This window comes from Grammomys surdaster, unplaced genomic scaffold (assembly GCF_004785775.1).
Source record: "Grammomys surdaster isolate TR1022 unplaced genomic scaffold, NIH_TR_1.0 126197, whole genome shotgun sequence".
NCBI lineage: Eukaryota > Metazoa > Chordata > Mammalia > Rodentia > Muridae > Grammomys > Grammomys surdaster.
This window is the reverse complement of record NW_021621002.1, coordinates 1,307,292-1,321,700: the sequence shown is the minus strand read 5'-3', so window position 1 is coordinate 1,321,700 and position 14,409 is coordinate 1,307,292. Positions and strand designations below refer to the sequence as shown.

General features: G+C 43.0%; 1 protein-coding gene across 1 annotated transcript; it reads left to right on the top strand.

Moving 5' to 3' along the window:
• Positions 1-3,466: 3,466 nt before the first annotated feature.
• On the top strand, positions 3,467-13,593 carry Ppp1r17 (protein phosphatase 1 regulatory subunit 17). Its single transcript, XM_028758339.1, has 4 exons — positions 3,467-3,560; positions 7,055-7,207; positions 8,193-8,345; positions 13,514-13,593. The coding sequence occupies exons 1-4, from the start codon at positions 3,467-3,469 to the stop codon at positions 13,591-13,593; spliced, it is 480 nt and encodes a 159-aa protein (XP_028614172.1).
• Positions 13,594-14,409: the final 816 nt, after the last annotated feature.

Genomic DNA, 14,409 nt, shown 5'->3' with positions numbered 1-14,409 from the left:
TTCATAGCTGTGCGGATATATGATGTCCCTCTGGCTCTTTTGCAACTTAAAGAGATACCTTCCCTGGTGCCTAGCTGGGTGACAGCTATCACCAGGACTACGGCATTTGCATTCGTATGAATTCCAGAGGAGAGAAAGGCTCCGTCCCTTATGAAAAGAGGTAGTAAGGAAGTTGCAAGACCGTAACATATGGAGTCCTGGAAATGTCCCCAAGATCCTAAAGTTAAGACTGTTGGTCTAGTACACACTTCCCATGGGCAACCCGCATTCATTCTCTCAAGTAACCACCAAGAAAAGACTTCAGCTATTCAGCCTTTTATCTCTGAGACATCTGAAATGTAGAAAGGACAAAGGACAGTGTGGTTGTTATATGGTTCGCCAAAACTCATTTAGTAGCAGAACCTGCCCTGAGAGGATATGAATCTTCATGGCTTCCGCCCGTGCAGCCTTCGTGGTGAATGCTTGACGTTGGCCGTAGAAATAATACATGAGATGGCAGGGACTCCCCGAGGCCCTTCTCGGAGTCTTACATAATGAAAATGTCCTGGTTTCCACAGCATGTTTGGCCTCAGCTGAGGGTGGGTGGGCCATTGCTGATACTCATCAGTGGGTGAGAGCAAAAATTCAGAGACCCTGCTGAGGCTGGATGAAGCAAGAAAATGACAAAGTCACAAACCCTAACTAAAGGTTAAACGCCCTGAATGTAAAGTCTCCTTAACATTGAGGTTGGAATCTTTAGACCCAGGGGAACCAACTATTCAGTTTAAAACAAAAGTAATTTGTTTCTCAGATCCCCCCTCCCCAAATTACAGAGAGCAGCCAACAGAGTCATAGAAACCTTTTCTGGTCATCATGACAAGTGCAGGGTCCTGCATGAAAACTGAGACACAGGGAGTTAAAGAGACAATGCATGCATAGGGTGGGGAGCAGAATGAGACAGACTCTGGTACCATGTTAGGGAGCTTCCTTTCCCCTGAGAATAGCAGTGGAGAGCCAGGCCGGACTGCGTGGTTCTCTCACATCAACACTCAACACGCAGAGATAAGTGACCTCCATCAATGAGACAATTCTGAATCCAGACACTCCATCATCATTACTATTTGTTGTTTTCTTTGAAGCTTTCATGACAGGACTGTCACAAGGACATCACCCAAGATATCATAAAGTGTCTTGTAATCCCCTGGTCAAAACATGCTTCTGTCAAACATCTTTGATATTGTTGTAATATAAAACCCCAGCTCAGAAAACAGCCTTCTAGCCCCTCCTATCAAACAGTATCCTACTCCACCCCAGCTAGATTTTAACCAGACTGACTTAAAGTAGAATTGCTTTTCCTATGACAAAACTAAATGATTTATCTTTGAGAGGAACCCTCACCCAATATGTGCTGAGGCATTGGCTGCCCCAGCCTGTCCAGGGGATCCTGACATCTCCAGCTGATTCTTCAACTAGCAGTGGGTAGGTCCTTCCAGTTGTGGTCCATGGCTGATAAAACTGCTTATCTCAGATGAGGGCAGGTTCTCCCCCAGCTCAACATCGACATGAAAGAGAAGTCTCTACTGTTTCCTGGGGATTTTTCAGTTATGCAGCTGCTCCTCATCAATTGTCATTGGTACAGAACAATAACTACCCAATAGAAAGTACCTTCAACGTGTTAAACATGAGGCGAGCCAGCATCATCTTCACAGGGACTCTGTGGGAAAGGTGTTATTTCTTCAAGCCTCTTTGGCTTAAAAACACAGGTTTAAAGTAAAAAATACCAACTACTGGGCTCACAGGAGATATGAACCCAGTATAAATAGTAATTTGCTTTAGGTTGTAGGGGAGAAAGGTAGCATCACAGAGCAATTTGGCAAGTGTACACTAAGGGCCCGGATCTCTGTAATGATTCTGGTTGTGAATACATGACTACTGGCAGGTCAGTTTAAACTCCCTAAACCTCAGTTTGTTTTGAGGATGGATGGTCACAGCAGATCACTGTGGGTGATTTTCAACACACCTGTGACATTACAGAGAGGAGAAAGTATCATGAAATAGGGCCACATTTCCTGCAACCCTTAGCATAGAGCTCAGCCTTCCTTGGTGACATTCTTCTTTTCAAAACTACCGGCACAAGGGGATAGCCTATGGACAGTTATGACACACTTCCTTATGGTTCTAGGAAGTTGGCAGACTATACCCAGACACTAGGAACAGTGGTCTAAATTGTCTGCTGAAGTCACTCACACAATCAGTTCGCTAAGAGTGACACTAAAAGCCAGGCTCAAGTGATCAGCTAATGGCCCATCTGCTCTGCAATGATCTCAGCTCTTGGGGGAGAATCCCTCAGTCTTCCCAGGGAGCAGTGACTTAATCTTCAGAGGGAAGGAGTTAGCTCAGTCTGAGCTCCCAGACTGTTGTTGTGGCTGGTCTGTGGTTCCTCTGGCTGTTGTAGGGACAAGACTGGCATGAGGAGAGCATCAGTTTGGTCATTTTGACCTTGTTCATTTCTCTCTGTTCCTATCCTTGCTATTACGGACACTGGCAATAAATTATCAGAAGGGAACCCAAGACACAGACTCGAACGAAGAGTTTCTCAGAACCTCAGCTAACGCATTTCTCAAGCAAACTTGACATGTGTCCGTGCAGAGTTTCACTTCTCCTGGGCAAGGCTATAACTAATCACTGGGAAAGATCACGCATTTGTGTTCCAGGAAAGACAGGTATCCAGGGACAGGAAGGGATATGCTTTTATGTCAGGGATTCCTAGGAAGGGAATAGAAATACTCACAAAGATCAAGCTTTTCCTCTCTGGGTATCTGCTGTCCTCACGGATACATGAGGAGGCAGCTGAGTTACTTCATAAGTTTCAGTTATGAAGACCCAAGAGCCTTAGTTAACTCGGGGTTCAGAGGATTTTATTTGTTTTTAAGAGACTAAAGTGCCAAGAATTCACTAGGACTAGATTTTAATCTACACGTAACTAAGACGACGTGTGACAACTAAACAAATTAAGTGAACTTGTGGGCTCCCGTTCTTCGTTTGTTACGTAGATATATTCACACTCTACAGAACTCAGCACGGAAAATGCACTTGATGGATGCTGGATGTTTGCTTTAACTCTTAGCCAACTCATTTCTAATTCGAACTTGATTAGCTTCATGAACCCTTAAATAGGCAAATAATAAAGATTTGACATGCAGCACTTTCAAGTAGGGAGAGAGATGACCGTGTGTGTGTGTGTGTGTGTGTGTGTCTGTGTTGCTTTATTTTGTCTTACATTTCAAATTTATCAATAAACTATAAGAAGAATACATGAAAATAGGATTGAGATGGGATCTGTAATAATAATCACTTGATGTTTAATGTATTTATTAAATAAGTGAATAAATGAACAGAAGTATACTTACATACTTAGATACTGTTTTTAACTTTTCCAGTGCCAGAAAAGTCTCTCTCTCTCTCTCTCTCTCTCTCTCAACTGAGGATGTCCACTGAGATGATGGCCACTGAGCCAGTGCAGCCTCTGGAGCTTTCAGAAGACATACTGGACAAGCTCGATCTTCACTGCAGTCACTCAGGTAAAGACTCCATCTGCAGCGTCTGTCCTGTAAGCCACAGGAGAGTTCTTTGCCATACTGTGCTTTCAGGCAAGTCTGAGGGAGAGGCCCCTGAAATCCAATAGCTGGTGCCTTCTGGTGACAGTCTATACCAGATGGACAGGCAAATAGCCATGGGTCTGTGGGGTCCACCACATAAATATTAGCTGAAGTACTGGAGAGAAGTTCATCCAAATTGGGGGGGGGGTGCAGAGAAGCATTGTCCTGTGTTTCGGTTCTGACAGAGTCCCAGGCAGAGCATTTTTGAGGCAATAAATGGAATGTGGCAATATAGCTTGTTTCCAGTATTTTCCAGCACACTTAAACCCCATGTGCAGCGCCAATAAAATATTTCAAATATCTCTCTTTGCCTATCAAGACAGAATTTTAAATAGCCCCTTTCTGCTTTATTGTCAATCTGTTTCCTTTCCAGAACTGACTTTTTGCATAACCTTTGTAATGAAAACACCAAAAACATTTCTGCCTCTACCCATTTCTAAAAATGAGACACTCAGACTTTTGATGGATGGGCCTCTTGCATATTCATAGCCTTGTTAATGCCTCGTCTGGCTATGACTCCTCTCATCTCCCCTCTCCTCGATTGCCTTCAAGAAATTTTATGTTCAGGATTCCTCCAAAAAATAGGGAAAATTACAATTGAAATGAAAGTCAAAATTGAAACAAATGTCTCGCTCTCTGCACTAGGTGCAGAGTAGCACCTTGGGCTCGGATGGTAGCCCACCCCTAACAGATTCATATGCAAGCCATGCCTTCAGGGACCCCACAGCTGGGGAGCACCCATCCTAAACATCAGTCAATCAATACCTTTAGTGCGTCTAACACGGGGAAGGGAAATAAGCCACTATGTGGTAACAACTTTGAAGAATTACAGTGTCAGCCAGGCTGACAATCAAGATGAGTAGCTCCAAGACTTAGCGTGATCCTTATCAATAACCTGGTCACATCTGCAAACAGAAGATGGAAATTGAACAACCACAGGCTTAGTGTGGGGATTAAATGAGTCATTTGTCCCGGAATGAGATGAATATTGAACAACTGGCAAAACATGGGCACTGAGATGCTGGAAGAGTCTACATGTGCAGCGACTCCAGGACAATCTCCGCACACTTATTTTCACATGTAGGTGAACTTCACACAGCCCAGGGCCCTCAGAAAGTACAATCTCAGTAAAGTATTGATTAGATTGAGGCTGTTGGTAACATTATCAATGTCTTCCATTTAAAGGAAAAGCTGACTTCTCAGTGTCACCAAAGAGAATCAGGACATGTGGATTTTTTCTCTTATGTTCTTATATGGGGATGGCTGATGATGTGTGTGTGTGGTGTGTAGTTACTGAGTGTTCCTAGTGTGACTTTTCAAAACATGTGGACTATGGAGGAGACAAAGACAACTTCTTACCATTGTATTTCTAGACTCTAATGAATGTTTTGACAGACAGTAGGTGGTTTAAAAATGTCTGGATGGAATCACAAATGATGTCTGGATATCTCTGGACCCACAAAATTGAATTGAAAGGTTTATATATTTAGTCTTTAATATTTTAAAGTAACTTATCTGGACATTTCCCCCAAAGAAATGTATGAAAAGAAAAGGGGAAGCCATGTATAGCCATATGCACCTATAATCCCAGCACTTAGGAGAGTGAGGCAAAAATATCACAAGTTCAAGGCCAGCCTGGGATACACAGAGAGTTCTTGGGATGGGATGGGAAGGGAGAAGGAAAGGGGGGCAAACAAGGAAAAGACAAGAGAGGGGGAGGGGCAGGGAAGTACTGAAGGGTTAAATCAAATCCATCTCTGGATTCTGCATATTCTTTTTCATATTTCTAGAAATGCCCAGATTGCATCCAGGCCACAGTTAATCAGCTTTAAAGAAAACATGCAGTTTCTTTGTAGAGTCAGAATAGAATAGCTCTCTATACTAAGTCTGTTTGACTCCATTCATTCCAGGACATATTGAGTAAACATGTACTTGTGACTGCTAAAATGATTTAAAAAAAAAACCAAAGTAATATCAGAAATAATACTGACATCATCCTTTAAAATATTACCTAAGCAAAAAAAAATGCTACTAATATTTGGGAAATTAGAAAAAATAGTCAGAGCTGGGATTAACAAAGACTCAGAAGGTTGGGACTTCCTGCAGATCCGCTGGCAGCTCAGATTCAGTGATGGCAGGATGGGTGGGGTACTGCGAAGGTGACACGGATCAGACATCCAAAACACATGCACACTGATGTCACCTCCACTTAAACAATGGTGACATTGTCGGTGTGTCTAGAAATTAAATCCTGAGTTTTCAGAATCAGCAAATGAGAGGCTAAGGATGTGAACTCGGATCAGCGTTAGTTCAACTTGCATTTAGAGCACATTCGTTGGAGAGAGATGCAATTTAGAATGAAATTCCCCAAAGTGTGTGATCTTTGTCTTCTTGAAGACACTGTCTGGAGTGGGAGACTACAGGGATTAATAATTTCAGAACAATGGATCAGGGCTTGAGCAATGGCAGAGAAATGCAAAGCAGAGCAGACAAAGATGCCTGGGTTTAAGATGCAGGCTAGACAAGGCTTTCAGGAGCCATGTGACTGGTCTGGAGTCATCACCTGTGAGAAGACGTAATGCAGAAGCTGGGCTGTACCGGATCTAGTAATCATGGCTGTGAAAAGTAAAGCAACCAGACAGAAAACAGCATTATAATTTTATAACTTTATAAAGAGGACACTTGCAAAAACATGGGGCAGAGACGAAGGTAGATGCTGAAATTCTGAGTAGGGCTTTTCAAGAGGACTCGGCAGCCCACAGAGATTAAGCAAGTAAGAGATTCACCTTATACCCTAGCGAAACAAACCAGGATCTAGGAGCATGTATTACCCTGGGCTTGTGAGCATTTAAAGAAAATGATTCTTGAGCAAAAGAGGCTGGACAGTGAACAGTGAACCTACTGTTCACTTGAGCTGCAAAAATTCAGCTCAAGCTTTGTCACATTTTTCTGCTTGTCTTTGCCTTGATAATTTTCCTGATTCCTCTAAATTTAAAGTTTTACCAGGGGGCTGGAGAGATGGTTCAGTGGTTAAGTTCACTCTTCCGCCAACAATGAAACAATTCAGGACCATACAGAACTCTAGTCCCCTCAGGGGATACCAGTGCCCTCTTCTGGCCTCTCTAGGAACTACATGCACAGGCATCCATGCAGGCAAAACACCCACCCACACACATAAAACAAAAATAACTGTTAAAACACTTTTTGAGCTTTACTGAGTTCTAATGTTCTGTTTTATGTACAAACATATGCAAGTGTATTCGAGTCTTCCATTGATTTAATAAAAATAAATACTTTTCTGGCTAAATGGCCTTTGTCCCTAACATCAAATGTGGTTAACAACCAATCAGTTTTGACTCAAGAGTTAATTGTGTTATTCCTTTTCCTCTTTGAACCCATTTCCTCTTTGAAACCAGATGACCTTTCAGACCAGTTCATTAAGGACTGTGACCTGAAAAAGAAGCCAAGAAAGGGGAAGAATGTACAGGCCACTCTGAATGCTGAGTCAGATCAAAAGAAACCCAGAAGGAAAGATACACCAGCATTGCACATCCCGCCTTTCATACCAGGTAAGGGATGAGACATGCTGCTCTGGGTGGCTGCAATGGCAGGCTCATAAGACCTGATATCATCAACACATGGAGAATAGAGTTCCCACAGGCTTCTGAAGTTACCATGAGCATCTACATCCAGCAGGCATGGGGCGACATCAGGATGGAGGATTAATGGGGAAGGTCACATGAGATGGGCCTTCCTCTGTCCCAGGTGTCACCAGACCATGGAGGAAGCTGGAATGGCAATGGAGGCCAGGCTAACATTTCTATTGCACCTTCAAGTATGTCTTGTGATAGGCTTCTTCTCCCCCATCTACTTTACTTCTGGCCACTTGCTTTGTATCCTTTCTACTCACAACATGTTTTGGGAGACACTAAGTGAACAGTGCACACCTAGGTAGAATTTTCAGCAAGAGGCAACATCGTCATGGAAGTTCTTAGATCAGAATCATGGGATATGAGTCCGAGGAGTGATGGTGGAAACGTTTGCAAAGGAAGCCATTAGAGAAGGATGAAATGGTGAAGAGTCACCACTGCCCAGCCCCTCTCCTCCTACACAGGAGGCAGCTGGGTGAAAGTCAATGATAGTGGAGGAATGACAAAGGAATCAGGATGAAGGAGTGTCCCTCAGAGATTGCAGGATGGACATATGACTCCTTCCTCACTGCTTTAGCTCCGAAAAGTCAGAGGTATTTCTCTGCCTGTTTTTTTTTTTTTGTCTGAGATAATTGATAGTGGCAGCAACTCAGGCAAAATGAAACCAGGCATTAACAACACCTAATAATAATAATAATAATAATAATAATAATAATAAACAACTATTTTCACTTACTTATAGGAAACCTTTTCTTCTTGTTTCTTTAAAGCAAATTTGAAAGCTACATTGTTTGCCTTCTCCCGGTACCAGCCCACAATGTACCTATGCATAACACTTCAGCATTAGGATCTGTGAATTTGACTACGTGACCCTGTTCCTCTTTCTGCTCCTCTAACTATGCAGGTGTGATTTCAGAACACTTAATTAAACGGTATGATGTTCAAGAGAGAATTCCAAAGGGCAAAACAGGCCCAGCTCTCCATAACACTGACGGGGAACAGAAAAGGCCAAGGAGAAAAGACACACCTGCCCTGCACATGCCTCCCTTTGTTACAGGTAACAACAACAACAACAACAACAAAAGTTGGTATAGAACATTCACAACAGGGATGGGAGCACGTTAGAGCCTTGCCATCTGGAGGTGCGAGGGGCATGCCCTGTGTCCTGGCCGAGCACGCTGTGGTTGCACTCACGTGCCCAGGGGAAGAGTACATTTACTGCTGCCTTCTGGGTTTGTTGTCATTGGTAGTTCCCCAGGGGCTGACTCAGAGAAGGAGGAGAAGGAGGAGGAGGAGGAGGAGGAGGAGGAGGAGGAGGAGCGGGAGGAGGAGGAGCGGGAGGGGGAGGAGGAGGAGTGGGAGGGGGAGGAGGAGGAGGAGGAGGAGGGGAGGGGAGGAGGAAGAGGAGGAGGAGGAAAAGGAGGAAGCTGAGAAATAACTCCTGCTTCAGCAGACATGGTCAGAGTCACTCTGCTGGTACAACAAATGTCAGTGGGATCTTGAGAAGAGGTGAAATTCCTGCTTCCCCATCTTACATGGATTGTGCATGCTAGGGCTCAGGGATAATTTCCCAAAGTGGATGAACTGATTTTCAAGACATGAGACAGAGATTGAAGAAGAGAGAGAAGAAGCACAAATATCAATAGGTATCTTAATACATGTCAGATCTCTCTCTCTCTCTCTCTCTCTCTCTCTCTCTCTCTCTCACACACACACACACACACACACACACACACACACTCACACACACACACACATGACCCTGCAGACTTAGTGAAGTTCCTTGGTTAGGGAAGCTCTGCTGTAAGGACCGTCATTGGCAGACATCACTGCATGGTCCCAGCTTCTCTTACTCTGTTAGCTAAGGTGCTTTATTTCTGGAATCTTTTAGTATGTAAAGAATTGGCAGTAACTACCGTGCTAGTTAAGCTGAGAAGGACAGAACCTTTTGGCGGGTATTCAGAAAGACTCATGCTTGTTCTAATAAGGTTGTTGAGAGGAACTCACAGGTAAACACACCATCGAGACATATCTCATTAACCCTTGGCAAGTGGAAACTGGACAAGGATTCACTATCCCCGTCTAAATCTCATGCTAACCATCTCACTCCCTTAGGTTAATGAGCTTATTTGACAAGTCCAACTGCCTGAATGGAGCCTCTGTGGGGAGTCCTCTAAGGCTTCCCTGACAGGCCCAGGCTTTGTTCAAACTTGGCCCACAGTTGAAAACTGCATAGCAGAGAGTGTTGGTTGTGATTGGTCAAAAAAGGTAGCAAGAACTGTTTAGAGAAAAAGAAGTACTTGGTCTACATTGGAAGCAAAAATATCCAAACAAAATTAGGACAATACAGCAGGTAATAGTGAACACCAAAGGGATAGTTGGAAGTCAGAAATCAAAACATTGCGCTTATTCAAAGGAAAGAGAGTACCTCCTTTGAAAGTGGCATATGCCTGTTCTGCTCAGGGGAAATCCCTTGGTTTGGTTTACGAGGACAGATGACACCTTTGCAAGGGATTCTCAAAGTTTGGGAAACATCTACTTAATGCGGATAGCTATGGTTTGGATGGTGCCTAGATGAGATATTGCTTAGAATCTGCACAAAGACCCAGGACTAGAAATCTTGGCCCAACACCAAGATTTCTTGGCCTAACATGCTAACATCTTACAAGCAGCCAAGTTCCCTAAACTCTAAATCCTGCTCTATACAGGAAGGAAAGAAATTGACATTTGCTAGATCTTTACTATGTCTGAGTCTTGTTCTAGATGTTGGATGTGTGGGAATCCAAGAACGTGACTGTTGCTCAGGGATTCTGGCTGTGCAAACCATGATTTTGGCAGAAGGTCTATAGGGTATTGTTGGAGAACTATAGAGTGAAGAGCTTAGGAAATGGCTCAGTGGATAAAATATAGGGCTTGAGTTTAGATCTCCAGACCCAGCTTTTTATCTGGGTGTAGATGTGGAGCCTGCATCCACAGGGCTTATGAAGTAAAGGCAAGGGATGCCAAAGGCAGGTTGGCTTGCTAGCCTGGCTGAACTGTTGAGCTTCAGATTAAGAGACCTTGTCTCAGTATATAAAATGGAGAGTGATTATGGATAATACTTTATCTAAAGCTCTTGCCTCTACACACACACACACACACACACACACACACACACACACACACACGTAAACATATACCTACAAACAAGTAGACTCACATGCATGTGTACACACAGGAAGAATTAAAAGGAAAAAGAAGTTGAAGGCCCAAGTCTCTCTTACAGCATCAAGCCCTTGAGGAAATGCAAATTATCTTCCCAATTAGGTGAGCTGAGACTTGGGTGGGTTGAGTGAGCTCCTCAGTGGGAACCAATGACCAAGGGAAGAGCTCTGGCTTTAATGTCTTCCTCCCCTCAGAGACACAGTTCTGACTCCTCAGGGAGAACAGAGACCAGGAGGAAGACAGATCCTATCAGTGTTGCTCAAAGTGTCCTCAAATGCTCGAAGTGACAAGGACAGGAGATGTAGCGGTAGCATGTGCCCATGTCAATGTGGGTTCTCTGAACAGAGAAATTCAACACTATGCTGAGGTTCTGTAATGGACATCTTTCCAACACTGTGACAGAAACACTGGAGAAAATCAATTTACAGAGAGGAAAGTTTTGTTTGCCTTAGATTTTCATAGTTGCTTGGCTTTGTTGCCTTTTCGGCAACAAAGTGGTAGGACTGATGAACACGGCAAAATGAGGTACATGGCAGAACAAAGCACTTCACCTTGTAGTAGCTTGGAAAGGAAACAGAAATACAGGCTGGTGATAGGATGCTAATGTCCTTCAAGGGCCTTCTCCCAGTGATCAGTGATCTCATTTCCTACTGATAGGTCCTGTATCCAAACAGCTCCACCAGCTCCACACATCAGCAGTAACTGGGAGAGCCATTAACAACCCAAACACAATATATCCCATATGGTTCTCTTATAACCTATTACAACCAATGTTTACCTGTGTTGATGTAAAATCTGAGCTCATTCTGCTCATTAAATTATGTTCTGTGCCCCTGCGGGCAGGTTGTTCCATTTCAGGAAGGGCCAGCCTTTACCATTTAATATGTTCCTGCTATTCTTGTTGTCCCAGGACCTCCTCCCTCATTCTGGCCCAGATTTTTAAGGACTACATTTCAAGGGAACCCAAAGTAGCTAGAAAGTTGCTGATCATAGAAATGTAAAGATTTTTGTCTATTTTAAATTACCCAAAATTCGGTTTAATGTACAGAGATATCCAAGAAGGGAGGATGGGAAGTTTGACCCATCAACATAGCTAATTCTACACGCCCCTGGCATACTAGTTTTAATTCTAAATAAAAATGGAACTCTATGCAGCTGTGATAGGAGGAAGTGTCTCCAACTGTGTTTTATGAGTGATTTATGCAAAAGTCTTAGCTTTGGCCAGACTTGAAATTATTTTTCTCCTCCAATAAATACTAGCTAATTGGTTAAAAATATAAACAAACTAGGAATTGAATCAAATGAATAATCATTAAGATCTACACATAGTTTTCATTAATTTGCTGGTGTTGAGTGGAACCCAATGCTGTAGAAAGGCCCCTTGCGGAGCACAGCTTCCAGTCCCCAAGCTGAGATCTTCAGGAAGTGCTGTGTGGACCGGAAAATCTCTAATGAGAGGAGTAGAGGCAGGCAGTGTAAGGCTGTGGTAGGAAGCATGGCTGGGACCACAGGGAAGGGACAGAAATTACCCAGGCTCATTTGTCATTTATTAAAGAGGTCCTACTTTCATGAGTGGGCAGCATCAATGAAGTCTCCTTTGCTGGCCTTTTCTGAACTGATGAACTCTGGGAAATGATACAGAGGAAGAAAGGAAGGAAGGAAGGAAGGAAGGAAAGAAGGAAGGAAGGAAGGAAGGAAGGAAGGAAGGAAGGAAGGAAAGAAGGGAGGGAGGGAGGGAGGGAGGGAGGAGGGAGGGAAGAATGAAAGAGAAAGAAAGAAAGAAAGAAAGAAAGAAAGAAAGAAAGAAAGAAAGAAGGAAGGAAGGAAGGAAGGAAGGAAGGAAGGAAGGAAGGAAGGAAGGAAGAAATTGGGGCTGGAGGGATGGCTCAGTGGTTAAGAATACTGACTGCTTTTCCAGAGGTCCTGAGTTCAATTCCCAGCAACCACATGGTGTCTCACAACCATCTGTAATGGAATCTGATGCCCTCTTCCTGTTTCAAAAAATAAAATATTAAAAAAAGAAAGAAAGAAAGAAATTAAATAAAATCTTATGAATTTCACAGGCCAGTTTAAAAAAAAAAAAACTTGGTATTTTGCCAAAAAAAGGGGGGGAGGATATTTTAATTCTATCTTCAAATGAAGAATTGCTCTAAAGTGTGGCCATACTGTGTTAGAAAATGCACTGACCTCTAATACTTTCCCTTTGTTGTGAAGTGTGGGGGCTCTGTCATCCAAGGGCTGACACAGGAGAGCAGACACTCAGAGCTCAATATTTTTTCTGGTGCTTTTAGGCTTGACTTTATTAGACTTAGAAGAGAAACAAACTAGCAAATTATGGAAAAATTAAAATGGAAAAAACATATCATTTAGTTCATCGTAGGTGTGGCTTTAAACTTTTTTATAACATAAATTTATGAACGGTGTGGGGTGGGGCAAGCAGTACATGCGCTACAATGGGCCTGTGGAATCAGAGGGCAACCTGTAGGAATTAATTCTCTCCTTTCCACCATATGGGTCCTAGAGATCAAACTCAGGCTGTCAGGGTTCATGACAAGCACCTTTACTCCTGAGCCATGTCACTGTCCCACAGATGTGGATTTTTGCTAGGCATGTTACAAACATCATATTTAATTGATGTAAAGCCCCTTTGTAATAAGTACTAGTGTTTTCATTTACACATGAGAAGAGAACATTTAGATGAACCAACATTAGGTTGCACCATTTACATTAAAAGAGTGGCTAAACGGAAGCCCCCAACAGTTAGACTCCTAGATCCCTGTGCCTTCTATCCTACCATAGTGCACAGGGGTGAAGGTGACCTATGGCTTAGATCTCCCCTTGTGTCCAGAATGGAGTCCTCTTGAATACCTCAGCAAAGGTCTAATAAGGTCATTTGGTTCTCCCCAGTCATGGAAGCATTTCTGAGTCACTGTGCCTTTGAGAACAGTCTTGGGGCTTTAGGGGCTGCCTGATATTTCAATTGGATGTTTGTAATTGCAGGTCTACATTTTGTTTTTGCAGGTTTGACTCTGCTTGGGGATGAGAGCGCCGGAGTGATTACGGAGGATGAAGAAATGGATGGTGACAAGCTAGCTATTTAAAAACATCTCCCCTGAGATCGTGTGTAAATAAATTACATTGGTTCCCTATGGTGATCTAGAGGGAAAAAATAGATTTGTCTCTGCTCTCATTTTGTCCTAGTTGACTCTCAGATCTAGATACCTCCTCCCCAGGAGACCTACTACTCAGATTGCTCGTCAACTCTTTGTCTTTCCTCTCCAGTTGCTTTTTAGCCCCATGTCCCAAACTTCCACTTTTCTATGTAATGCAAAGGAAAGTGATTTTTTTTCCAAAATAAGAGAGGTGAGACCTCAGTGTTCCATATCTGCAAGCAAAAACCCATGGTTAAAAGTTGAGTGGAGGTAGTCCTTTCCTCCTGGCTTAGTGTCGAGGCAGTCTGATTCAGCACCACGCACTCAGGAGTCCAACAGGACCAAGGCTGCCAGTTAGACTGTGAGAACATTTGGACTCTAATTCACAGAATGCTCTGACGAAATGGTTTTCCCTTTCTTCCTTCCTACCCTGAGAGTCCAACTCTGGTCACAGTCTGAAGACCCTCATTACAGATGTTACAAGGGTTCAAGAAGGGGAAGGCAGCTCACCATTCAATAGCAAAAGATATCAGAGGCAGAGAAAGCTGGTCTATGTAGGAGGTCTTAATTTTATTGTTAAAAATCAGAGTTCTTAACTATATTGGTTGTCTTGACATTTATGAATTATGTCATAAGCAAGCCATCCTTAACTGGAGGTAAATAAATACCAATGATTGTAAGGAATTTATTTTTTTACATCTAAGGCCAGTTGAAGGTTGTTCTGATATTTTCACCATCTCACTTATTTTTGACCCCGATAAGTTT